At 48.1% G+C, this 24,783-nt stretch overlaps 1 protein-coding gene across 3 annotated transcripts; it reads right to left on the reverse strand.

The window, feature by feature from the left end:
* SEC22C (SEC22 homolog C, vesicle trafficking protein) lies at window positions 1-23,533 on the reverse strand. Of its 3 annotated transcripts, none has more exons than XM_037030422.1 (7): window positions 23,367-23,533; window positions 13,256-13,464; window positions 10,053-10,216; window positions 7,744-7,923; window positions 5,475-5,593; window positions 4,019-4,084; window positions 1-1,953 (listed from the first exon to the last, which is right to left on the reverse strand). In XM_037030422.1, the coding sequence occupies exons 2-7, from the start codon at window positions 13,435-13,437 to the stop codon at window positions 1,753-1,755; spliced, it is 912 nt and encodes a 303-aa protein (XP_036886317.1). In that variant the 5' UTR covers window positions 13,438-13,464; window positions 23,367-23,533; the 3' UTR covers window positions 1-1,752. The 3 variants fall into 3 exon arrangements, with proteins under 3 accessions (XP_036886317.1, XP_036886316.1, XP_036886315.1); XM_037030421.1 differs by having other exon boundaries at window positions 23,363-23,533; XM_037030420.1 differs by lacking the exon at window positions 23,367-23,533 and adding an exon at window positions 23,033-23,211.
* Between the last annotated feature and the right edge of the window lie 1,250 nt (window positions 23,534-24,783).

Genomic DNA, 24,783 nt, shown 5'->3' on the forward strand with positions numbered 1-24,783 from the left:
TGTGTTTCTGCCGTAAAGGGGTTTGTCTCACCTCCTGGGCTTCCCACTCTATCTTACCATCTCTTCAAAATCATCTCCCAGAAGGCCTGAGCACGTCACTCGCTGGCTGTGCAGAAAATCACACAGATCCACACTCAGTGGAGATACAACTGTGAAGCTTCCGTCTGAGGCTGTTGCCAATGGAACGTTCATATCCAGATGTTTCATTTGGTTAAAAATAAAACATTATAGGAAAATAAAATTACTCTGGCAACATTTCCCCAACAGTTCCCAGCCACGTAAACTTGTTTTTCTTAAAGAGACAGCAGGGCAGCTCGGTCACAATGACCACCAGTGACAGCTAAGTACAGCCGCACGCCCGAAACAGCAGCCTTGCTCTCCCCGTGTGCTCAGTGTCTTCTGCAATGGTCTCCAACCTTCAAACACCATCCAAATAGCACTTTCCAACCTACCGAGACTACATAATGCAACTGGGAGGACTCCATGCCGCTGCGGCTGAGCTATCCAGACCCCAGACTTCCACCGAGCGCGGTCCGGGGGCGAGAACCCGAACCGGCCCCCGAATGGTACGGGATGACCTAAGGGTCTGATTCAGAGCCACGTTCCGGACAACGATGGTCAATCGATATTTTGACAATGAGAGTAAGAAAAGTAACTTCTCAGAGCACGGGGTTAATTCTGTATTTATAAAGCCTTTAAAAAGTTAACAACTACTTTTAACTCTTGTTCACAAAAAATGAGGCCCTTGTTCTAATTCAGAGGACTGAGAAAAGGGTAGAGGGGTAGTTCAACTGGGAGGTCTTCTGAGAAGAGGTACACAGGGTGGAGCTGAAATGACAGGCACTCGGCCGCCATGCGCAAGGCTGATGACACCACCCTCTGCCACCTGTGTCTGTAAAGTGCCACTGTGTGAAGCCATGTGACCCACCTACTCCAGTTTGTGACCCACTGCAAGGAGTCCCGAAATGCTCATTTCTGCTCATGCTTATCAGTTTACAACCCAGTAGCACTGGTTGCTCAATTAATTTGTAAAATATTCAGATATACCCTGTAGATAAATACAAAACATTTCTGTACCCACACAGTCCCATCGCTATAAAAGGTTACATATAAACTATGTAAATTGAGCTTTCTTAACCATTTTCTCAGTTTACGTCCATCTTTATCCTAAATGAAGACAAGTTCAGTTTACACTTAAAATATATTGAACTATTCTAAAGGTATATTAGACCTAAGTTATCAAAAAGCTGTAAACAAAATTTATCTTGCTGCTATCCATGAACCATACTTTTAAGTTTTTAATTCACCCTGTACCGACCCTCTGAAAAACTAACCAAGTGACATTTGACTCATATGGACTTCAAAGTGGTTCCGCAGAGAGAACTGCCAATTACTAATGCTAGTATCATTGAGTCTAGTGGTTTATTGCATCATTCGATTTAAAAGACCAAAACAATCCCATTCTGACCTTCCAGTAATGCTCCCTGAACTGAGCCCCTGGCACCCGCGGTCCAAGTAAACGTGCCGAACCGGGGAGCCCGCGGTGGCGCCCAGCGCAACGCCCGGCCTGGGCACCGCCCGGCCTGGGCGCCGCACGGCCTCACGCCTCCAGCTGCACCTGCAGACTCCCCAAGTCTCGCCGTCAGTCCAGTTTGGTCGAAATGAACTCTGAGGATGGAAACCTGAGGTCAAGTTGAGAAGCCGAAAGGGAAATGCAGACGACCCTCACACGACAGTCGAAGGATCCACGCCTCACACTCCACAGTCCGCCTGCCTCTCCCGCAGCTGCCTCGCCAGTATCTGGTGTGAGGACAGAAAGGCCACTCCGACGTGGAAAAGGATCTGCCAGAGGCTCCGCAGCCCGTGCAGGTACATGTTGCCCAGGCAGATAAAGAGCAGCATCAGCGCCACCTTTGCCCTCCGGGCTGGGCTGTAGAACAGGTACAGATAGCACTGCAACGACAGCAGGAGGGGAGGTCCCATCAGAGGCGGCAGAACGGCCACGGGTCAGATGCGCTTGCACTAGCTTACCGCACCGGTGCGTTACCGTGAGGCTGCGGCTCTCCGGTAAGTACCTGTTAACCACCAGATGAAAGTGAAGTTCGGAAGAGGGGAGCAACAGGAAACAGATCTCACAGGAGGAATTAGAACATTACACTCCTGAAGAAAGTTTAGGAAATACAGACAGCAATGCCCAGGCTGCAGGCTGCAGAGAAAGAAGAGATGGGCATAGGGGGCAGCCAGCCAGGCCAGGGCACCCCGGCAAGACCGACCGGCCTCCCAGTGAGGCAGGCCGCCAGGGAGAGGGGCCGTGCTTCCATCCGTCAGCTTTCCTGAGCTACAATCGCACAGGGGACTACGGTTCCTGAGTCCTCTCCCTTTGCACTCTTCCCAAGCATCTGAGCCAGAGGAAGGGACGGTGACCAACCAATACTTCCTGTAGGGCTATCACATGGAAAAGAGGCCATTCTTGTTCTGCAAAAGGTGAAAATAGCTTTTCGGCTCTCTGTTACTTTTTGTTTTGTTTTGTTTTAAAAGTACATTCTCAAAACAGAGCAACCTGACGCAGCTCTGCTGCACTGAGAGGAGCTCGGCCCCCATCGAAAGAGCCAACACGGGAGCACGCAGCTGAGGGCGTGCAGGGGCGGAAGGTCCCTGCGACAACACGGCTGCCGCTGCCGGAGACCCGCTGGCGACACCCAAGGCTCCAGAGATGTGTTTCTACAATGTGAGTGTATTTTCAATTTGGGGGTCGAAATGTCTTTTTTACACAATCATCTAATTCTTAAAAATAAATCATTTTAGGATGTATGTGAGAGAGGGAGCACCCTAAGAACAAAAATGTTAATTAAAAAAAATTAAAAGCTTAAGCATAAAGAGAAAGTGCTAAAATCCTAGCCCAGTGGAGGACAAGGAAAGAGAATTACAGTCAGGCTTCTACTAGAATTAACTCTGCCTACAGGAGATTCAGAACTTTTCACCCCACCTCTCACATATGCAGCTTATCCAAAAGTAAATAAATTTGCAATCTGCAAAGCTCTCTAATCAACATCACAATTTTTGTTTCATTTCCCGAGGGCAGATTTGAGTCAGGTAGTATTACCATTAAAAGCAGCCCCTGACCAACGTAGTTCCATTGCTTGGGCATCATCCGGGCTCTCGGGTTCGGTCCCCAGTTGGGGCATGTACAAGAGGCAACTGATCAATGTTTCTCTCCCTCTCTTTCTCTCTCCCTTTCTCTGTCTCTAAGAATAAATAAAACCTTAAAGAAAAAACAGAAAATTTTTTTTGCCTAGTCCTGTGTTTTAAAAACACATATGCATACAAAGACATGACTTCTGTAGGACGTTTCTTTTTTTTTTTTATCCTCACCCAAGGTCATTTCCCATCACTTTTAGAGAGAGAAGGAGGTGGGGGAGCAAGAAAGACAGAAAGGAAAAGAAACATCACTGTGAGAGAGAAACATCAATTGGTTGCCTTGTTACATGTGTCTCGAGTGGGAATTGAACCTGCAACCTGGGTACACGCCCTGATCAGGAATCAAACTCTTGATCTTTCGGTCTATGGGACAAGGCTCCAACCAACTGAGCCACGGCAGCCAGGGCTGCAGAAGGACATTCCTATACTTGGATTGTCCACCAGGAAGCAGGAGGCAAGACCCTGCCTCATTCCGGTCAGACCCAACCCAATCCCCACTGCAATTTCATCCCTCCCTTTCTGGGGGTCAAGTCCAAATTCCTGGATTCTGTCTGCCACTCTGAAAGGCCCTGTGGCCCAGAGCAACTGGCTCTTCCTTGCTGAGCCCAAAGTCCTTTCTCTGTTAGATGAGAGGACTGGGCAGAATTGGGCGGGGTGGGCCTAGGGTCCTTCCACTGAGCCTGGCACTGTCTGTGATTTGATCCAAGGCTTTCGTGGAACAAAAACAGAACCTAGAAAACTTGTTGATGGTTTTCCCACAGAAGAACTAAATAAGGCCATGGGTTTACCCCATGCACCCAAATACCAACCTTTCACCCACCTGGAAAATGCAGGCTACAAAAGGAATAAGAAAAGCCAGAATGTTTCCGATTTCCTCGTGAGCAACCTAAAACAAACAGGAACACAGAATAGGAATATTTAGATGAAAACACTGTGTGACATGAAGCACGTTACTCCCCGCCTTGCCAGAGTGGCTGACAGCACAAAGTCCTAGCTGGGAGAGACTCACGTCCCTGGTTAGGTCTCAGAACGGGGGCTGGCAGGCCATGGATTTCAGTGGCCTGGATGCACCACGCACCCTTGTGTCCCCATATGTCTGTGCTCAGCCCTTGACCTGAAATGTGCCTCCCAAACTCTACGGCCTCTCAAAATCTTACTCATCTGTCAATACTAGGCTTTCCCTAATTCCTCCCATTCCCAGGTACTGCCACCTCCTTAGTTACGTCACCATATTCTGCTTCGTGTCCCCAAGGCAGGAACTATGTCCTCACTATCTTGCTGGGCAGGACTGGTTCTAGTGTGTGAGCCATTGGTAACGAACAGGTTGCGAGCCATCGCAAACAACAGGAGTGGGCACCACACCACACGTGGGCAAGGACGGGGCGTGCAGGCAGTCACCATTCCTACTGCTCAGGCTGGCTGCCAGTGCCCCGAGGCCAACACCGCCATGCTCCAGACATGAGCCACCAGGGGCATGGGTGAGAACCATGGCTCTGCCTTTATTCATTCACTTTAAAGATTTCATTTTATTTCTTTTGAGAGAGGGGAAGGGCGGGAGACAGAGAGGGAGAGAAACATCAATGTGTGGTTGCCTCTCAAGCACCCCATACTGGGGACCTGGCCTGCAACCCAGGAATGTGCCCTGACTGGGAATCGAACCAGTGACCATTTGGGTCACAGGCTGGCACTCAATCCACTGTATGGCTCTATCTTTTAAAGTAATCTATCTGTTCAGGCTCATGATGGTTCTATACTTTTTTTAAAAGTGTTTGAAACACTTCAAAATGAAAAAGAGTATTTTAAAAACGGTGACCTAGAAAGGTGGTTTGAGAGGAAGAGGCTGGAAAGACAACTTCCTAGTGACTTTTTGACAAGCACACACAGAATCGGTATCTGCATGATATAAATCGGACCCCGAGACAACTTTTTGTCAGGGACAAAGAGCCCAAACTTCTGCCCTGGGTGAACGACCCAGCCCCTGCAGCGACCCCTGGGGCCCCACGGGCCACGGGGCGGCCAGGCTTCCTTGTACCGAGCTGTCCACCTCGAGCTGAACTGTCTCACCAGTATCCTGGGGGCCCCTTGGCTCCTCAGAAAAACAGATACAAAAGAGTACGTTTTGTATTTGTTCAACTTACTACAAAGAATAAAATCAGAAGTGAAAATTTTATTGGAATTTTTAAAACTTCGTGCCTAATAACCTTATGAATAAAACGTGTCCCCGTCAATTTCCCCCACCCCATGTCCTTCACTTCCAACCACGAAGAAAAGGCTACCTGCAAAGAGTGTTCCGCCAGGTGGACTCCACGCACAAGGTTCAGAGCAGCGCACATGATGTTAAGGACAAGGGACAGGATGCCCAGGGCTGTCACCGGTTCCATTCGGAAATTCGGAGCTTCACAGTGAAAAAAAAAAGGTGTCTAGTGAAAATAAGTTCTACGCGAAAGAAAAATAAACAAAGACATTAACTAGACCTGCACTAATGACAGGTTTTGCTAAACACACATGTTAATTTTAAAAACAGCTGTAGTTACGGGGGGAAAGGCAAGAATGAAGGACAGAATGGATCTGGGAACCTGAGGTGCGCTCCCTCCAGGAGAGGCCCTTGTCTGAGCAAGCACAGGTTTTCCAGCGTTCAATCCCCTTCTGTCTAGAGCAGTGGTTCTCAGCCAGGGGCAGTGCAGCCCCTCAGTGGACGCATGGCAATGTCCCGAGACGTCGAGTGTCACGACGGGGGACGGGGCGTGACTGGCACCTACTGGGTGAGAGGCCATGAAGGCTCCTAAACATGCTACACTGCACAAGACAGCCCTCACGACAAAAAGTCATCCATCCAGTACAAAATGTCATGGGGCTCGAGAAATCCCGATTTAAAGCAATTTGTGGCTTTCTGTGTCAATCAGTCGTCAATTTCCAAAAGCATTTCCATCACACACACCAGCCCTCAGCTTGCACGGTGCTCCCCTCTTTCTGTGACAAGGACGGTATTCAGTGTCATCATGCTTTCACAGTAATTCCAGCAAGTGTAATTTTTAAAATTCTAACACAACTGGGAAGAGGAGGGAAACGTTGGTCATTTAAGCCACAAGCTGTTTCTGGAACTCCAAAAGGAACAAATGATCATCCTCTCCTTCAAGGTAACTGTTGGAGTTGATGCTGGATCACAAAGTCAAAGGGTGTCCCACCCATTCTCAAGCTCTGCTCTTTCTAAGTCATCCTTTCTTGTCCTTACCTTCCCCCCCACACACGCGTACACCCACGCATACACACAAATATCTAGCCACAACCCCACCGGTGCCTACGGTTAGTGTGTTACAGTTCCCACTGAACAAGTTCAAGTTCCTGTTAGAAAGAACATGCTACCTGTAGAGACTCTAGCCTCGGGACAACAGGGCGAGTCAGACCAGAGGAAAATGTCCTAGAAAGGTAGGCCAGCGGACACTTTCTGGATTTGCTCCTCTCGTCTGGGCGGTTGAAAACAGAACACACATACAAAGTTACCCTGTCTTCAGACACGGCCAAGGAGAAGCATGGGGTCCAACAGCCCAGCCTTCCCCTTCCGCAAAGTTAGGTTCATTCCTAACATAAAGTACAACTTCTGATTGGTGTGAGAGCCCATCCAGGAGTTTATTGGTTGAAACATTAAATTAAAACACAAAGTTAAGGCAAAAGCATGACATAGAGAATTTTTAACATTTAAGCAATCGGTTTAGTAAGAAAGAGTTAAAATAATTAGGTTGTTATAGTATGCATCTCCTTCTTGCACAGAAAAATTCAGCTCTACACCTCTACAAAATTCTTACAGTGTAAATACCCACTTCGATTAAAATTGGGCTGATTGTAACCATAAACAAGGAATGCCAACAACCACCACACTTCGCCACGTGCTGGACCCGTGCGGCCAACGCCAGACCAAGGCCCAGATGCCGGGGCACTGCGGTCACACTCACAAACACCTCACCCTCCAGATAAGGACTGGCTGTCCGCTGGGGCGGAGGGATGTCCCCGGGCCTCCCAGAGAGCCAGGGGACAGCACTGGAAGCCCTGGCTCTGGCCCCTACCCACACTCATCCCCATAGCTCTCCCCTTCCTCCATCAGGGAGGGCGGGGGGCTCTCAGTGGAGATTTGCAGTGTTTCAGTAAGCAGTGAGATAAGGATTCATTGTCAGAGGAGGAGACAGAGAAAAAGCAGAGAGATAAAGACGGATGTACAAGTCTGTGTAAGGGGCTTCCGACAAAACAGAATGAATCTCCTTTACAACATGTAAACCTCTAGACTTCCCACTGGTTAAGAAAACAATCTGCCAAGTCACTCTTCTCCTGAATTTCATTATTAGAGTCACTTTCCCTCAGACCAACTCACTGTCATTATGGTCAAGTTTTTTTATCACAGCCACCTGGGCACAACATCAGTCCATATTTTCCTCCACATATTTTATACCCCCCCTGAAAAAAAACCCCTCCTAATAAAAGAAACCAATGTCCCTTTGAAATATGTAGCATCCCCTCGTCTTCATCGGCGTCGGAGAACAGCAGGCCACTCACCAGGCTCTGAGCACATCTGTGCGTGACCGTTCATCACCCCATTGGCTGCGTCCGTGTCCTCCAGGGTAAGGACTGCCGGCGGCTGCAACTCCAGCTCCTCCTGAACCTTGTCTAAGCTGCTCCTCATCTGAGTGGAGCTCACACAGTTAAAATGCCACTTCACTCTCTGAATGACGCTGTCTGCAAAGAGAGAGCAACCCAAGTGGGCAATTCGTCACAATGGATGTTATAACACAGTATGTGCAAAATGAACTCGACGTTTCCAAGCGAGCTAAGTCAGGAGTGTCAAGCTGTACACAAAGGTCAAATGATGACTACACGTCATTACTAGCCTCACCAATCTGTCCCAAGAGAGCAGAGAAGATGCGACAGGCCATCCACAGAGAAGGCAGCAACCTGTTCCTGGACCTCAGTGACAAAGGAGTCAGGGGACAAACTCGATTCTCAGCTTAGCCCCTTGCGAGAGTATAACCCCAAGCAACTCACAGAACATTTCTAAGCTGAAAAAGTAAGGACAGTTATTCTTGACTGGATTTTCTCAAGAAAAGGAATGTAAAATTACCAATGAACGTGAATATGTTGTGCGAACTGGGATTATATAGTTGAAAAGTATTAGTATTAATTCTTTTATTTATGCTAGTATTAATTTACTAACAAGTACTAATAAGTATCTGAAGCAAAGTTTCATACATAATTCTAATATCAGGGTACATTTCCTCATATTCCACTTTTTTTTCAAAAAAAGGTTTTTAAAATTTATTTTTAGAGAGGGGAGGGGAGGGGAAAAAGAGAGGGAGAGAAACATAATGGGTGGTTGCCCCTCGCACACCCCTACTGGGGACCTGGCTGCAACCCAGGCGTGGGCCCTGACTGGGATCCAATCGGAGACCCCCCCGGTTCGCAGGCGGGTGCTCAGTGCACTGGGCCACACCGCCAGGGCTCGTATCCTACTCTCAGCCAGTTACGGGCAAGCGTGACACTCAAACGGTCTGTCAAACCAAGCACACAGCTTTAGAGGGAAGGACATGCAGAGATGAGGGGAGGGAAGAACACAGGCCGCCGGTTACCTATCAAATGACAGCCGAGCGACACTGCAGCTGCCGCCTGTTTGGGGAGAGCGTGCCCTCTTCGCAGGAGGAAGGTGGGTGGAGAGCAGCTGTCTGAGGGGCTCACAGCGGGACTTGGGGGCAGAACTCTCTGTCTGTGCCACAGGTCTACGGGGCTGGGGCCTGAGTACCAGGGAGCTCCCCAGCACCTTTGGGTGCCACCCAAAGTGGGTGCTGGCCGGTTCCCCGACAGGCCGGCCGGCAGACCCCACGAGGGACTGAGGGCCACGGCTACACCCTGAGGCGTAAGTGGAAATATTTCTCCCCGGCACCGGCCCTGCCCTGAGCCCCAGAACTGAATGCTGCCAGCCGCTAGCTCACAGCATCAGGGAGACGGCAGCCGTTCACACGGGGACCACAGATGTCCCCCATCTCCGGCCGGACCCCTCCTTCCAAGAGCTCAGAGAGACTAGGCTCACACCTGGGGAACGGTGCTTCCACTCTAACTGTCACTGTGTTCCAAAGCCCCCGAGCAGAGAGACTAGGCTCACACCTGGGGAACGGTGCTTCCACTCTAACTGTCACTGTGTTCCAAAGCCCCCGAGCCCCCCACCCCGGGCCTCTGGCATCACCTGGAGAGCAGTATCCTCTTCCAGAACAGTGCTTCTCAGACCTCCAAGTTTCTCCTTATTTCTGAACTCTTGCAGACTGGTACTTTGATAGATAGTGTAGGAATGTCGAATTACTGCAAGAACTTCTAAGTACTTATTCTCACTTTCTGTATTTACCTAACGATCAAAGAACAAGTCTGCACGCACCTTCTGAGTCACACAGCTCTAGAGCAGGGTCAGCAAAATTTCCTTAAAGGGCCAGATAGTACAACTTTTAGGTTTACAGGTCACACAACCCCTCAGCTCTGCTGGTGACGGGCCGCAGCAGCTGCAGGCTATGAGTAAAGGACTGAAAGGGGCTGTGTTCCACTTCATTTACAAGGCAGGTTCTGGCCCCTGCGCCGCAGTCTGCTGGCCCCTGCTCCTGAGGTTCCTCCGTGCCTCCGCCCTGCCCCCAGGGTCTGGAGGGACAGCAGGCCAGAGTGTTAGACCTTGAGGTTGCCAGGCCTCTTCCACGGCTGTGAAATCTCATGACACCGCGGCTCCCCAGGGGTACTTGACTGCACCTCCAATGACTTTCCTGGATGGTCAAAGTGAAGGCTAAGCTACCGTGCTACACACGTCAACAGCAAAGCAAAAGAGGGTTACAAACCGAATTCGAGAAAGGCGTACGGCCTGGAGGCGAGGCCAACCCGCGTGGTGTCGCAGGAAGCTGTGAACTCCCACCACAAGGTCTCCAGGAAGCAGAAGGCCATGGCTGCGGGGCACTGGTGGGAGCAGATGGCCATGCAGGCCACATCCCCCGACGAAGAAAAGCTGAAACAAGAGGGTGACATGTGCATTACCAGAGACAGGCCCATGGGTCCCATCCCGCACCCAGACACAGCATCGCCTCAGTTCTCTGGGCCTCAAACAGCCCTGGAGCTGTTTGCTGTACACACGCTGTGTCCCAGACAGACCCGCCTGGGACCGTGCCTTCCTCATACCTCCTCTAAAACGCACAGCAGGATTTGCCATTGCCCGTGCGTGACCCCTTACTTAGTCACGCAACAGGACGCGTGTTCCATTAGAGGGAAGCAGCCTCAGACCTCCCTGCCTCCTAGAGGAAAATGTTTTTCTTTTCCCATCCACGCCAAAAGATTTTCCAACATTAAACCACACCGGCATCCTGAAGTAAAGCCTACTCCTTCCAGACTGCCATGCCTCCACTTGGGTTCTGGGGGCTCCGGCCCCCCTACCCGCGGTGCCCACTGACCGCCACTCGTTGTGGGCCGTCTCCTCCCGGGTCCCATCGTCTCTGCTGGGGGCCCCCCTGTGCAGCCTGTTCTCTCCCTCGAGGCCTGACCCGGGCCTGCGACTCTGCCAGCATTGGCGGTCTGGAGCCAGCACTGACCTGTGAACCTTGGCTCGGGAATTCCTAGGCCACGGGGAGTAAAGGGTATACACTCAGACTCCAATCCGACACAGGGCACAGCAGCAGGGTTTCAACTTCTTCAGGTGAGATTTTATTTTCCCTTCCGATTCAAAGCCAAACAGAGATGAGTCCCTGGGTACTGGTGGGCTGGCTACTTCTCACCTACCACGGCCTGGGGCTGTAGCCTTGAGAGAGCCCTACTTTGCTGCATGGGTCTTGCTCCGACACCTCACTCCATGTGAGCCCCAAGGCCTCTCCCTTCACGGGTGCTGAGACGCAAACCCTGAGTTCACTGCGACACAGCTCACACACTTACCACCCCTGACATTCTGCTCCTCCTTCATTTTTGGTACTTTGGGATTTCTTTCTTTCAAGCTCAGCTACATATTTTTTTAAAAACTTTCATAAATATTTACACACATTTCTGGGTATTTCTGGTAGGAGGGATTTTAGGTTATATTGATCTACGACCTTTTTGTACTTGGAAGTCTCTATGTAAAACACACTTTCATTTTTAAAAAAGGATGACCTCCTTCCAGAAGGAAGTTCCCAGCAGGGCCTAAGTCTCTCTAGGAGAGAGGTGTTTCTATTGGAAAGATGACTCCTACCTGTGGGCTGAATTGTGTCCTCCAAAAAGATATGCTGAAGTCCTGACTCCTAGCACCAGTGAATGTAACCTTATTTGGAAAGTCTTTGCAGATGGACTCGAGATACAATGAAGCCATAATGGATCAGGGTGGGCCTCCGTCCCGTGACAGGTGTGAAAGTTGGCCACGGAGGCAGAAGGAAGCAGCCCATGTAACCAAGGGGACAGAGACTGGAATAATGATTCTGTAAGACCTAGAATGACAAGGACTACTCGCAGCCACCAGAAGGTGGCGGAGAGAGCACAGCCCTGCTGGCATGCTAATTTCAGACTTCCGGTCTCTGGAATGTGAGAATCAATTTCTGTTGTTTCAGGGCAGTTTATGGTAACCTGACATGGCAACCCTTGGAAAACAATTCAACTCCTTAAACCACAAAGTAAGCTTATGGCATGGCTCACCTGTGAGGAAACAAGTCTGTTTCCTCTGTGAAAATGGCGAATACTAAATCCAAAATAAGAATGAATAGAACATTTTATACTCCATTTTTCAAAAAACCTGAAGTCCCCAGAATTTCATTTGAAGTCACAGGCTTTTCTCAACTGAGAAGAGGTTTCCTACTTGATGTTCGGCACACAGCTGCCAGGAATGTCGGGTTATCGCCGCATCATGAGCAAGATGGTTGCAGGCACCCGGAGAAAGGGGTCACCAACGCCGGGCAACGCAGCCCAGATTTTGCTCCGGGGCACACACAGCCCACGCTGCGGCGTGACAGCTGCATGAGCCTGCTGTCTGGCACCCCCTTCCGGACGGGTGCCTTCTCACCTGACTCAGACCTGGGCTTTCCCTTTTGTTTTTCTGATTACGAGACTGAGTTGCCCTAAAAGGACCCCACTTTATCGGGTAAACTAAACACTTACTGCTTAAGGGGAGCAAAAGGGACTTGGTAAGTGAAGGCTACACGCTAGGAAACAATGAGGTAAAATCTGTAACAAGACACTTTGATATTTCGAAACCTGCCTTGCCCCCATGCCTCCGTAGAATGGCTTTTTGCTCTAAGCCCTGGAATAAGAAACGAGAACACGCACGAAGGAGGATGGGGCCTTGGCGCCCAGTTGCCAGCACTCAAATCCTACACAGTGTAACCCTTAGGCAAGCCACTTAACCTCCGTTTCCTCCTCTGCAAAACAGCTGTGACTCTACTGGCTACCTCGTAAGCCCCAGAAAGCACTCATAACAACAGTGCTGGGCCCAGAGAAAACACTCAGTGATATCGGCAGTTATCGCTGCAATGACTGACCGCCTGATTCCTGCCTCCACTGGGGCACGTCCCCACTCCCCCATGTCTAATTCTGCGTCTCCTGTTCCTTCATCAGACTTTAAGTTCCTTGAGAAGAGGAACCTATGTGTGCTCATTTTTCATGGCCCTGCTCCTGGCATGTAATTAAAATTTTGTAATATGATTTAAGTGAAAAAATTTTAAAATCAAAACCTGAAGGCAAGAACTGTAAGTCTTTTTTTCTTATTTTCGTGGCTTTCTCCCTCTCCTTCCCCCCACCCCTGCACCTTTTTTCCACCGCTGCACCTAGTGCAGAAAAACCAAAGGCACGAAAGCTGGTCAAAGCTGGGGCCTCCCGATGCGACATCCACAGGCGCACCACCAACACAGGCAGCAACAGGAGCAGCCACGCTGGGAGTCCCCTCGACTCTGCTGTAAAGATACAGGGCGTGCGACCACGGTGTGACGTCAGGTCTACTTTTGACGCACCATGTGATGAGCGTAACGTTACCTCAACATATGGTTAGAAGTAACCCAGACTTGGCTGATGTTCTGGGAAAGTGAGCATGCTTGCTTACTGTATGCTGAAGTCACGTCCTTGCGCAGAACCTCGGCCTGGGTACTGGGCCAGCCGCAAGGCCAAAGTCTTGAGCCGTCTCCTGGACTCCAGGAACTCCTGGGTGTGGTAAAAGTCAGTGGAGGCCGAGAGGGGCAGTCCATCCCTCACCCTCACCACACAGGCAAAGAGGATCATGGACATGGTCCGCAAGAGAAGTCATGAGGACACCTGAGGGAAGCAAGGTCAGCTTGTTACTGAGGACCAGGTGACGGTGTGACGGCGTGACGGCGCCAGAGACACCCTGCCCTCAAAACGTGTGCTGTTTCACCCCCACCCCAACTACAACTGCAAATGTTGCCTCTATTGTCATTTCCCTGCCCTCTACGGCTATGCCACTCCCAATCTTCCCCTTCATTAACCCTCCTGTCTCTTCTGTGCTTGCAGTCCTCCTTTCCGGAGTTCAACCAACCAGGACAAGGCAGAAAGGAAGGAAGAAGCCAGGAAGCAGGGCCGGAGGGCTCAGGAGCAACAGCCCTGATGGTGGGCAGCTGGGCACAGGCAGCAAAACGACCCCAAAGGGCCAGGGCGTAGCTGATGCTGAAGCAGCAGGAATGGGGCCCAGTGACCTGTGCGGTTCAGGTCACCCCAGGAGGCAGGTGCTGAGCAGTTTAGCTGCCACACCCTCACCCCAGAGGAGGGATTCTGGGCACCTAACCTAAAGCAGGAAGGTAGCAAGGGCAGCAGAGGGCAAAAACGGAACTGAGAGAGTATAGTGCGTCCTCCTGAATTTCTGTGAATTTCTGGTACAGAGCCAGTCTTCAAAATGATGACTGAGCTCCTACAGATGGTTAAAGAAAGTCATTTGGCAGATTATATTACGGAAAGATACTAAATATTTGGCCCTGATATGTGAGCACCACTAAGAAACAAAGGGAAACAGATTCGGAGCCCTCGTGTGCCTTTGGCAGATCAGAACAAGGTACTCCTCTGTATAGAAGTAGCCTGGACCAGTTCTGCCAGCAGAGCCCAGCTGGGTTGTAGCCCCAGCTGTTAACTCTGCAGGTGCTTGCACGGGGCGAGACACCACGTGGGCACATGGCCGCCCTGCAAGCAGGGATTAGTGAGCTGGCCACTACAGCTTTGGCGGGTCTGCCCGAGCACCACACATCCCGCCTCACAGACCCTGTTCACCAGCTCCTCTACTGAAGAAGATGCTAATGGGCTCCTATGCTGGTGGGCTTTCCCTCCAAAGGACTCTGTGGGTGTAACCCCAGTTGGCATCTCAGTTCCTGTGAGCCGGAGGAAAGGGGAGCCCTCCGGTTGCACCCTGCTCTCGTCACGTCTGTGCATTCTTTGCCTATAACCTGCCACCCTTCTAATGTCTCCACACCCAAGTCCACATCAAGGCCTGCCTCCAATCCACCCTTTCCATGAGGCCGTCCCAGACCTGCCCAGCTGGAAGGACGTTCCCCTCCTCTTGTTCTCTAGTTTACTGATTGGTCATTTCCACCACCTAAGTGTAAGTAAGTTCTAACAATAAAGACCATATTGGGAATGGATGAATGAATGATTATTCCCATTTTACACATGTAGAAGCTGCCTTTGTATAAAAACACAAAGGGGAAAAAGAAAAATCTACCAGTCAACAGACCCTACACAGTCCATTTGTCTTGTCCCCCAACACTATCCAACACTGAGGAGTAAACACGTGAGACTCCCCAGGAACATACACCCACACCACTGTCCCCGCACCATTGGCAGGGCCCGCCCAATCGCTAGGTGAGCCTGCGGTCTACCCCCCTGCTGCCTGGCCAGCGCTGAGACCTCTAGGATCAGAAAGAGCATCAGGGGATAGATGGATGGAGGTTAATAACAGAATCCTCTACACTTCTGTGAATATTTGAAATATTTCATTTAGAAACAAATTTTTAAAGTTATAATGCACAAAACCCTGAAAGAGGTGGGGGAGACTACAAGGTTAGCCTGAGACTAGGGTTTAGGGTCTAAACCAGAACTTCCACTTGCCCACTACCTTGAGAACAGTGTCATCAGTTACAGCCATTCTGCAATGCAAATAGGGAAGTGTTTAAGAACACTTACAATAAAGATGTGTCTAAGAACAGTGCTTGCTTTAAAAATAAATACACCGAACGATGAGATGCCAAGACGAGAGACGGGACAGAAACATACCCAAGGCAAAATAAGAAAGACAATGTTTTGGAAGCTGAGTACACTGTACGCTCACCCAAGGGAAAGCGGTACGCATTTACTCTAACCGTCAACCCCACAACATCCTCTCGGGTGCTGACTTTGTGGGGCATCGACGACATGCCGGGTATCAGGTTGAGCCAATGACAGGGAAAGTTTCCCAAGGAGAGTAATCACAAAAACCAGCTGCACCACTCTCTAGAGGTCCGGGAAGTCCATCCGGCCTCTTTTTCCATTTTATCCTTTCAGTGATCAAACCTGCTCCTCCTCAAACAATGGAATTCGAAATAAATAAAAACTGGTTTTCGGCCCTGACCGGCCTGGCTCAATTGGTTGGCCATCATCTAACATAGCAAAGGGTTGCTGGTTTGATCCCTGGTCAGGGCACATGCCTGGGGGTTGTGGGTTTAGTCCCTAGTCAGGGTGTGTACAAGAGGCAATCCTACTGGATGCTGTGGCTCAGTGGACTGACTACTGGCCTGCAAATCAAAGGGTTGCTGGTTCAATTCCCAGCCAGGGTACAAGCCTGGGTTGCAGGATGGGTCCCCAGGTGGGGACATGCGAGAGGCAACCATACATCAATGTTTCTTTTCCTTACTTTCTCCCTCCCCTCCCTTCTCTCTAAAAGTAAATACATAAAATCTTTTAAAAATAATAGGAGATTTAGCCCTGGCTGGTGTAGCTCGGTGGTTTGAGCACAGGCCTGCGAACCACACGATCGCAGTTCAATTCCCAGTTAGGGCACATGCCTGGGTTGCAGGCCAGTTCCCAGCAGGGGACTCACAAGAGGCAACCATACATTGATATTTTTCTCCCTCGCTCCTTCCCTTCCCTTCTAAAGATAAATAAATAAATAAATAAATAATAATAAAAAATAATAGGAGATTTACATAGGATCGAGAGTCTCATAACACAATGCCCCAAATGTCCACATTCAATAGGAGATCTCAACTTGAATAAGAAGAGACAGCCGACTGACGCCAACACCAATGTGACCCAGAGAACAGAGTTAGCTGGGACTTGGAAGCACCCATCATAAAAACACTTCAATAAGCAGCAGTAAACACACTTGAAACAAATAGAGAATAAAAAGAAACAGAAAATACCTAGAACCAAACGGACGTTTCAGAATTTAAAAAAACATGCTGCCATGCTATGGGGGTTTTGTCGCAGTTAGAGAGAGACGACAGGGTCTGGCTTCGTCTCTCGGCGGACGGTCCCCTGCCTCTGCAGAGGTGCAGCCTCCCAGAAGTCACCGTTCTGGTTGGGGCAGCAGAGGAAGCTGGGATGTCGAACCTACAGAGGAAGCCACAGGCAGAAGAGGAGACCCCACGGCGGCGCGCAAGAGAACAGACATTGCGAACCACATCGCCGGTTTAAAGAACCTGACTGGTACACGGAACCAGTAGCATTTTAATGCTAATAGTCTTAATTAATCATTATTAGCTTATGTAGTTTTCAAGTGTTGAATTATTTTATTATTTGGTGAACAAACACTGAGAAATTGCTGGATGGCTGTTACAGGCTGGACTCTACGGAAGCACTGAGGCTGCCGCTGTGGATAGAACGGGTTCCCATGCACGTGTCTCTGGGAGGGTGGGGACAGTGAGGTCCTGGCTGCCAGCAGCGCAGGGAGATAAGACACAGAAATTAACAGTGGTGACAGGACGCTGGGTGCCTTGAACTTGTATGTAGGAGGGAGATACGTGTGTTAGGGTGCTCCTTCAGGGTTCCATGAATGAGAGATCGGAGGGGCAGGGAGAGGACAACTGCAGATGAGAGAGAGCGTGGACCATTCGGGTATGTCGCAGCGCACAGGGGACTACTCACTTGCACTGTGTTCTGTAGGTCATTTTTGTAGATAAGCAAGTGGATACTTCGGGGTTTTTAGAAGCATGGCTATTATGAAAACCATTCCTTGCACAAGTAGTAGCCAGTAATTAGGAAAGGGCCTCAGTAAAAGTTTCTAATAACAACACCACCAAAGAAGTGAATTAAGAAAAAAACACTCGGCGAACGAGCTTAACAGCAGAATAGAGGGGACGGAAGAACGAATCCATAAACGTGAATACAGAACATAGAAACTACCTAATGAGAACGATCTGAGAGAAACTAGATTTTGAAACACTGTAGAGAGCTTCAGGGACCAAGGGACTGTAACCAACCATCTGACATTCATTTCACTGGATTCCCGCAGGACAGGGGAAAGTGGGCGGGACTGAAAAAGTATTCAAAGAAACAATGTCTGGAAACTTCCCAAATTTGGCAAAGGACATAAACCACCAAAATCAAAAAGCAGAATAAATCCCAGGAAGGATAAACGCAAAGAAACCCATGCCCACATCCGTAACAGTCAAACTTTGGGAAACTACACAGTGAAAACCCTGTGAGAGACAAGAAAAGATGCTGTATCTTTGGGGAAAAATGGGTCACAGGATGGCATGTTTCTCACAGAAATTACGGAAGCCGAAAGGACGTACATTCTTCCAGTGCAGAAAGAAAAGAACTGCTGGCCCAGAACTCTGTATTTTCAGCAAAAATTTCTTTCAAGAGTGAAGGGAAAATTAAAATATACTCTGATGAAAGACTACTAAAAGAAGGTATTTCCAGTGTATCTGCTCTAAGAGGATGACGAAAAGGAATTCTCTAAACCAAGGAGTCCAGCAAGATTGAACATACAATCAACATACAAAAAGCAACTGTATTTTTAACTACTAGCAATGAACATGTAGAAACAAAAATAAAATATCATTTACAATCACTCAAAAAGTGATCTCAGCAAAGCTATAATTTTTTTTACATTTAATACTTAGGTATGAATTTAACAAAACCCATACAGGCCTTGTATACTGAAAACCACAAAACATCGCTGAAAGAAATCAGAGAAGTCCTAAATGAAGAGATATACCATGTTCATGGATTGCAAAACTCAACCCGGCAAAGATGTTAATTCTCCCCCAAATTGATACACAGGTTTAACACAATTCTTATAAAAATATCAACAAGAGAGTTTGTAGATATAGATAAAATTATTACACAGCTACAGTAATCAAGATTGTGTGGTACTGGCAGAGGAATGGACACAGAGATCAATGGGACGGAACAGAAAACACAGAAGCACATGCACCTACACATACGGCCAAATGATTTGCGACAAAGGTGCAAAAGCAATTCATTGGAGGAAGGACAGTCTGTTCGACAAGTGATGCTGGAGCAACGAGCATCTACAGCAAAAAAAAAAAGAAGAAGAAGAAGAAGAAGAAAGGAACCTTGACCTAACCTCACACATTACATAAAAATGAACTCAAAATGTATCACAAGTTTTAATATAAAAGAGTAAAGCTATAAAAGTGGAAGAAAACATAAGAGAAGATCTTCAGAACCTGGGGAAGACTCCTTAGACATGACACCAAAAGCACAATCCACAAAAGAAAAATCAGCAAATTGCATGTCACCAAAATTCAGAATTTTGCTTTGCAAAAGGCCATGTGAAGAGGATGAGAAGAGAAGCTAGAGCCTGGGAGAAAAATATTCGTAAACCATACATCCGATCATGTGTGCTAGATAGTATCTGGAATTTATAAAGAACTCTCAAAACTCAACACAAAAAAACAATCCAGTCAGAAATGCACGAAGTACATGAATGGACACTTCGCCAAAGGAGATACGCAGGCGGCAAATGAGCACATGAAAAGATGTTCAGCACCACTAGCTATTAACAGGAATGCAACTTAAGATCACAATGAGAAAATACTACATATCTATCAGAATAGCTAAAATTTTTAAAAGCAACAATATCAAATGCTGACCAGCATGCAGAAACTGGATCTCTCACACATTTCTAGTAGGACTGCAAAATGGTACCATCACTCTAGAAAAGTTTGACGGTTTCTTGTGAACTAAACATGCAATTACCAAATGATTAATCACACTCCTGGACACTTATCCCAGAGAAACAGAAATTTATGTCCACACAAAGACCTGTGTATAAGTATTCGTAACAGCCAAAAACTGGAAACAACTTAAATGTCCTACAAATAATGAATGGTTAAACAAAGCACAATACATTCATGCCATGTAACATTACTTAGCAGCATAAAGGAATAAACTGTTGGAACACAGAACAACTTGGATGGATCTCAAGAGCACTGAGTTGAGTAAAAAAAAAGTCAATCTCAAAGGTCACATATACATGAATTCTTTTATGTAACAGTCTCAAAAAGAAAAAATTACAGTGATTGGTGGTTGCCAAGGGTAGAGACAGTGGGGAGGTGGGGAGTGGGTGTGACCATAAAGGGACAGCAAGGGGAAAACTGTTGAGGTGACAGAATAGTTCTGTGTCATGATTGTGATGGTGGTCACAGGAATCTGGCTCTGAGAGAGCTATGCACACCCCCGCCCTGGCCGGGTGACTTGTCTGGTTAGAGCATCATTCCCAGACGCCAAGGTCACTGGTTAGATCCTCAGACACAGCACATACAGGAAGCAACCAATGAGTGCACAGATGAGAGACACAGCAAACCCGTGTTTCTCTCTCACAATTGCTACCTCTAAAAATCAATAAAAAAAAAAACTATGCACACTTTATATTAATGTTAATCTCCTGGATCTGATATTATACTATAGTTATATAAAATGTTCTATCTTTCCAACTTCTTGTGACTATAATTACTTGTATTTTAAATGCTGATAAAAAAGAGTATTGTCGCCCTGGCTGGTGTAGCTCAGTGGATTGAGCACAGGCCTGCGAACCAGAGATTCGCAGTTCGATTCCCAGTCAGGGCACATGCCTGGGTTGCAGGTCGGTTCCCTGCAGGACAACTCCCAGCAGGGGATGCATGAAAGGCAACCATACATTGATGTTTCTCTTCCTCTCTCCTTCCCCTCTAAAGATAAATAAATAAATAAAATCTTTAAAAAAAAGAGTATTGTCTTTATACCCCTTAAATTATGCTCAGACTTTTTGTATTCAAATGTCATTTTTCAATATCTCTACTGGAAGAACAACCTTTTCTTCCAATTAACTGTGGTTCTTATGATTTATGCATGAACACTGGAGTATGTGTTTTACAGTGAGCAGCTGCATAACTACATAACATTCTCAGTCGGAAAGGTACTATCACCTTGGGGCTCATTAACATAAAAGCTGCTTTCAGGTAACTAGCATTTGGTTTTAAACAGGAAAACCGCATAATGAGTCCAGGAAATCATGCCACAGCACAGAAAAATATATTACCAACTACATAAGGACAAAAGTGGCCTCAGAGTGCCACACAGAAACACGGGTCTGTCTTCCAGGTCTTAACAGCTCCTTCCATAGGCCAGTGGACCTTGAACCTGGCACCGTGCCTACTACATACTAGGAAGCCCTCAATAAAAACTGCTAAAGCCAATGAATGAATGACCTAAGAGACTACCTTATTTCTTCTCACTGAAATAAGAAATGTGGTTTGCAGATCTTGCCATATTCTGACCTATTCAGGGTGGGGCAAGTAGGTTTACAGTTGTTCATATGGAAGATTATACAATAATAAATCATAATAATCCAAGAATAAACTCTACATTTCGAGTAGTTACAACTGTAAATCTTTTGCCCACCTGGCATTTTGAACATTTTCCCATAATCAACCTCTAATTGGAGAGAAAAATAGAAAGAGGTGTGCATATATATGGAATTTCTTAAAAGCAGAAAGTGGAGTTGTAATCAAATATACAGCACCTGAAGTATTACTAGGTGTGATTAAAATATTAATCTGCCTCCCCATTTCCTAAATCCTCTTCTCAGCTCTATTTATAAACTGCTCATGAAATAGATGACTCCTAATCTACCAGCAAAGACTTTGTGCCTAGCCAGAGGCCATCCTTCTTCCCACTGTTTTTCTCTCCTTTACTCTTGGTTTTGTTTTTTTTTTTTTTTTTTGAAGATTGTATTTATTTATCTTTAGAGGGGAAGGGAAGGAGAGAGGGAGAGAAACATCAATGTATGGTTGCCTCTCGGGCATTCCCTGCTGGGAACTGGCCCACAACCCAGGCATGTGCCCTGACCAGGAATCGAACCGAAATTCTTCAGTTTGCAGGCTCATGCTCAATTCACTGAGCCACGCCAGCCAGGGCTCTTCATTACTCTTAAAAGTTCTCCCAAATCCTTGCCTCATACACTCCTTCTCCCTCCCTCCAAGAGAGAAGAAAAGGGGAAAAAAACACAATATTAAATGACCAGGCCATGCAAAACAGTAATTTAAACAAGTTTCATTTGGCACACAAATATTCAAACACAAGTTTTCACCATAAGGCATACTGCCCACTCCTCATAAACATAATACAGAAGGAAAATGTGAACCCTTATCGGATTCACTGTCAGCTACAGGACTTAAGGTCTGCAGACCACACAGGCTCCTCCCTTCCACTTTGCTTGGGGATGGTTTGGGGAGGAGGGTATAAGTAACTGTCATTTGTTAAGAGCTAAGATTAAGGAACTGAACTTGATAGCAACTAATATCATACCCCAGGCATTGTGCTAGGAACTTTTACACTGATAATGTTATTCAGTGTAACATTTGATAATCTCAAGTCCAGTATTTGGTATTACAGCTATTCTATTTCTCTAAAACAATGCCTTCTCTTAGGGTGCTGACACTGAAAACTAATTAGAGACCTGTTAATATATGATACCCTAGGAGCCAAGGCAGTTACAACTGCTTTTTACTCATTGTATTACTTTGAAAAAGTCAGTTTTCCTCTGACTGTCAGTCCCCTTTCAGAGGCAGTTGACCTCTGAAGCTCTCTGAAGAATAAAAAACTTTGGGACCCCAAAGTGTCCTCTGTGTATAAACATAAACACTATAACATCATCATCTAAGATGTGTTTTCCAGAGCGAACGCTATTAGGTCCATTTTAATCCTGTTTAACAATATTAAATCGTTTTCAACTATTTACATTTTCATTTCGCTAAAATTATCTTTGTCAGGATTAATTCCTTTCTTTGTCAAATTTAATGAACACTCATCCTACCCAACGGTCTGACCATGTCACAGATTTCACCAACTACTTTTCTTCACTGGTAATATCTTCTGTGGCTTTGATTTATTCCATCCTGATTTCTCCCCGGAGTGCTTTATCCTCCTGGCTCTGCAGGTCTAGACGTCAGCTTACAATGGACCCAAAGTACACACCCCCTCCTACACCTGCGGTTCAGAAAAGCTGGTCTAGCCCATCCAGTATGTGGTAAACCAAGTCTCATAACACCGGCACGCTAAGGAGTTTGCTATTAAAACTAATCAATATTCTGATGTGAGCTTCGTGGATAATTAAGGAAATAATCGCCCGCTCTCTTTTGGACACACCCCGCCTCCTGCCACAGGAAGCGGCGCTCCACGCGCATCCATCAGCTGAGGGTTCCTGCAGGTGCGCGCCTGGGATCTTCCTGGAGTCCGGTGATACCGGGAAGCCCCACGAAGCGCGACGGGGCAGGGCTGGGCCTGAGAGAGGGGCGGGCCCGGAACGGCCTCCACCTCCAGGCCCGCCCTGCGCCACACCCGACCCCGCCTGCTCTCAGCTAACGGGACGCCTCCGCCCGCCAGCCCTCACCTTGCCCCACCGGCGGCCTCCGGCAGTCAGCGGCCTCCCTCCGCGCCGCCGAGCCACCTGCCGCCCCCTCCGCAATCTAAGCTCACAGGGAGGACCCGGCCAGATCACTAGCTCCCGGGCGCAGGTAGGCGATGGTGCGCGTGCGCAAGTTTTCAACCTCCATTCGCTGCTGCTAAGTAACACCCGCACCCGAAGCGACCAATCCTGGCGCGCCTCCTCCGCCCGGCCCGGCAGCGTCTGGAACGCAGTGGTTCTTAAAGAGCTGCGACCCTAATACGGAGGGGCGTGACTGGACTCGGACCGCCCAACTTCCCGTTTCCCGGCTCTCACCCACGTGGGTTTGAGGTCCAAGCCTGTAATTCCCACGTTACGAGGTGCGAGGTGGCTTCTCGGTCTAAGCTGGATTCCTGCAGGAGTAGCAGACAGGACTGACGCACGGCAGCAAGGAGGTTCAGCGTGAAGGCGCGACACGCCCCGGGCGTGGGTTCCGACGTCCGTGCCACTGGTTGGGAGGCCCGAGATAGGCAAACCAAAGAGCACAGCCTCCTGCCAGCCTGGATGAGGTGCCAAAGTCTAGGGACACACCCCAGTCTGGGTCGGAGACACTCACAGAGGGATGGCCAGGTGAAGGGAGATTAGGAAGCAGAGTTCATCCATTTATGCTTTCACCAAATTTGAGCACCTGCTGCGTGCCAGGCACTATGCCAGCCAGGGACTGAGGACGTAGTGAGGGATTCTGACACTAACAACTATGTTAAGAGAGGTCGGCAGAGTGAGCGCATCCAACAAACAATTACACATCCCGTGTTTAAATACACACTGAGATATGTGCACTTCAGAGAGGACCTTCTGTCCTGCACTTTGCCCCTGATGGTTCCTCCACTACTCACTGTTTTCTGTAGAAGCTCTGGGAGCTTTCCATGGGGACGGAGCCTGTTTGGGGAGTAACAGTACAGACCTGGGAACCAGGAAACCCTGAGCCCAGGTCCAGCTTAGGCCTGTTGCCCCACTTCTCTCACTGGGTTTACCCCTCTGTAATATGGGATGAAAGTTGCTTCCTCACACGGTTGACTAAAAGGATTGTGGAGGGAAGTCCCAGTAAAAGTATACAAACCTGCTCTGGATCTGGGCTTTCACTCAGGGAAATGAAGCTCTAGGAGGCAGAACTGCCCCCAGACCTCTTTGGCGGAGCAAAGAGTATCTCCCACCTAAAGGATGTGACTGCCGTGCCGCTCACTCTGTGATGCAGGGGAAACCAACCTAGTTCCTCTGCCCACTGTAGATGAGTTGGACAAGCTCGAAGACAGCCCCTTCAGAGTGTTACTTTTTGCCAACAGTAACTACGTGGCTCAGGAGCGTAGGCCAGCTTTCTCCCTGCATCTTGTAGCAAACCACTTTTACAGAATAGTGTAAAGGCGGTGTAGGATAGTGGTAAAGTGCGTGAGGATTCTGAATCCAGACTGCCTGCGTTTACATACTGGCTTTGCCCTTAGTAGCTACGAGAACTTAAGCACGTTAGTTACAGTTTCTCATCTGTAAAATGGAGAAAATAATGGTGCTTTTTAGGGTTGTAAACGTAATAAAGCATTATTGTTGCCCAAAGGAAAAACAGGCATTGAGGTGAGTTTCTCCCTCAGGAAAGAATAAAGCTCACACTAGGGTTTTGCCCTGCAGTTTTGGCTTGGCACAATGAAATTACCGGGGTTCACGCTCCAGACGCAAGCCTGGAGGCACAAGAATTATGTCGAAAG

This window comes from Sturnira hondurensis, unplaced genomic scaffold, assembly GCF_014824575.4.
Source record: "Sturnira hondurensis isolate 20B ecotype Veracruz unplaced genomic scaffold, ASM1482457v3 Scaffold0020787, whole genome shotgun sequence".
NCBI lineage: Eukaryota > Metazoa > Chordata > Mammalia > Chiroptera > Phyllostomidae > Sturnira > Sturnira hondurensis.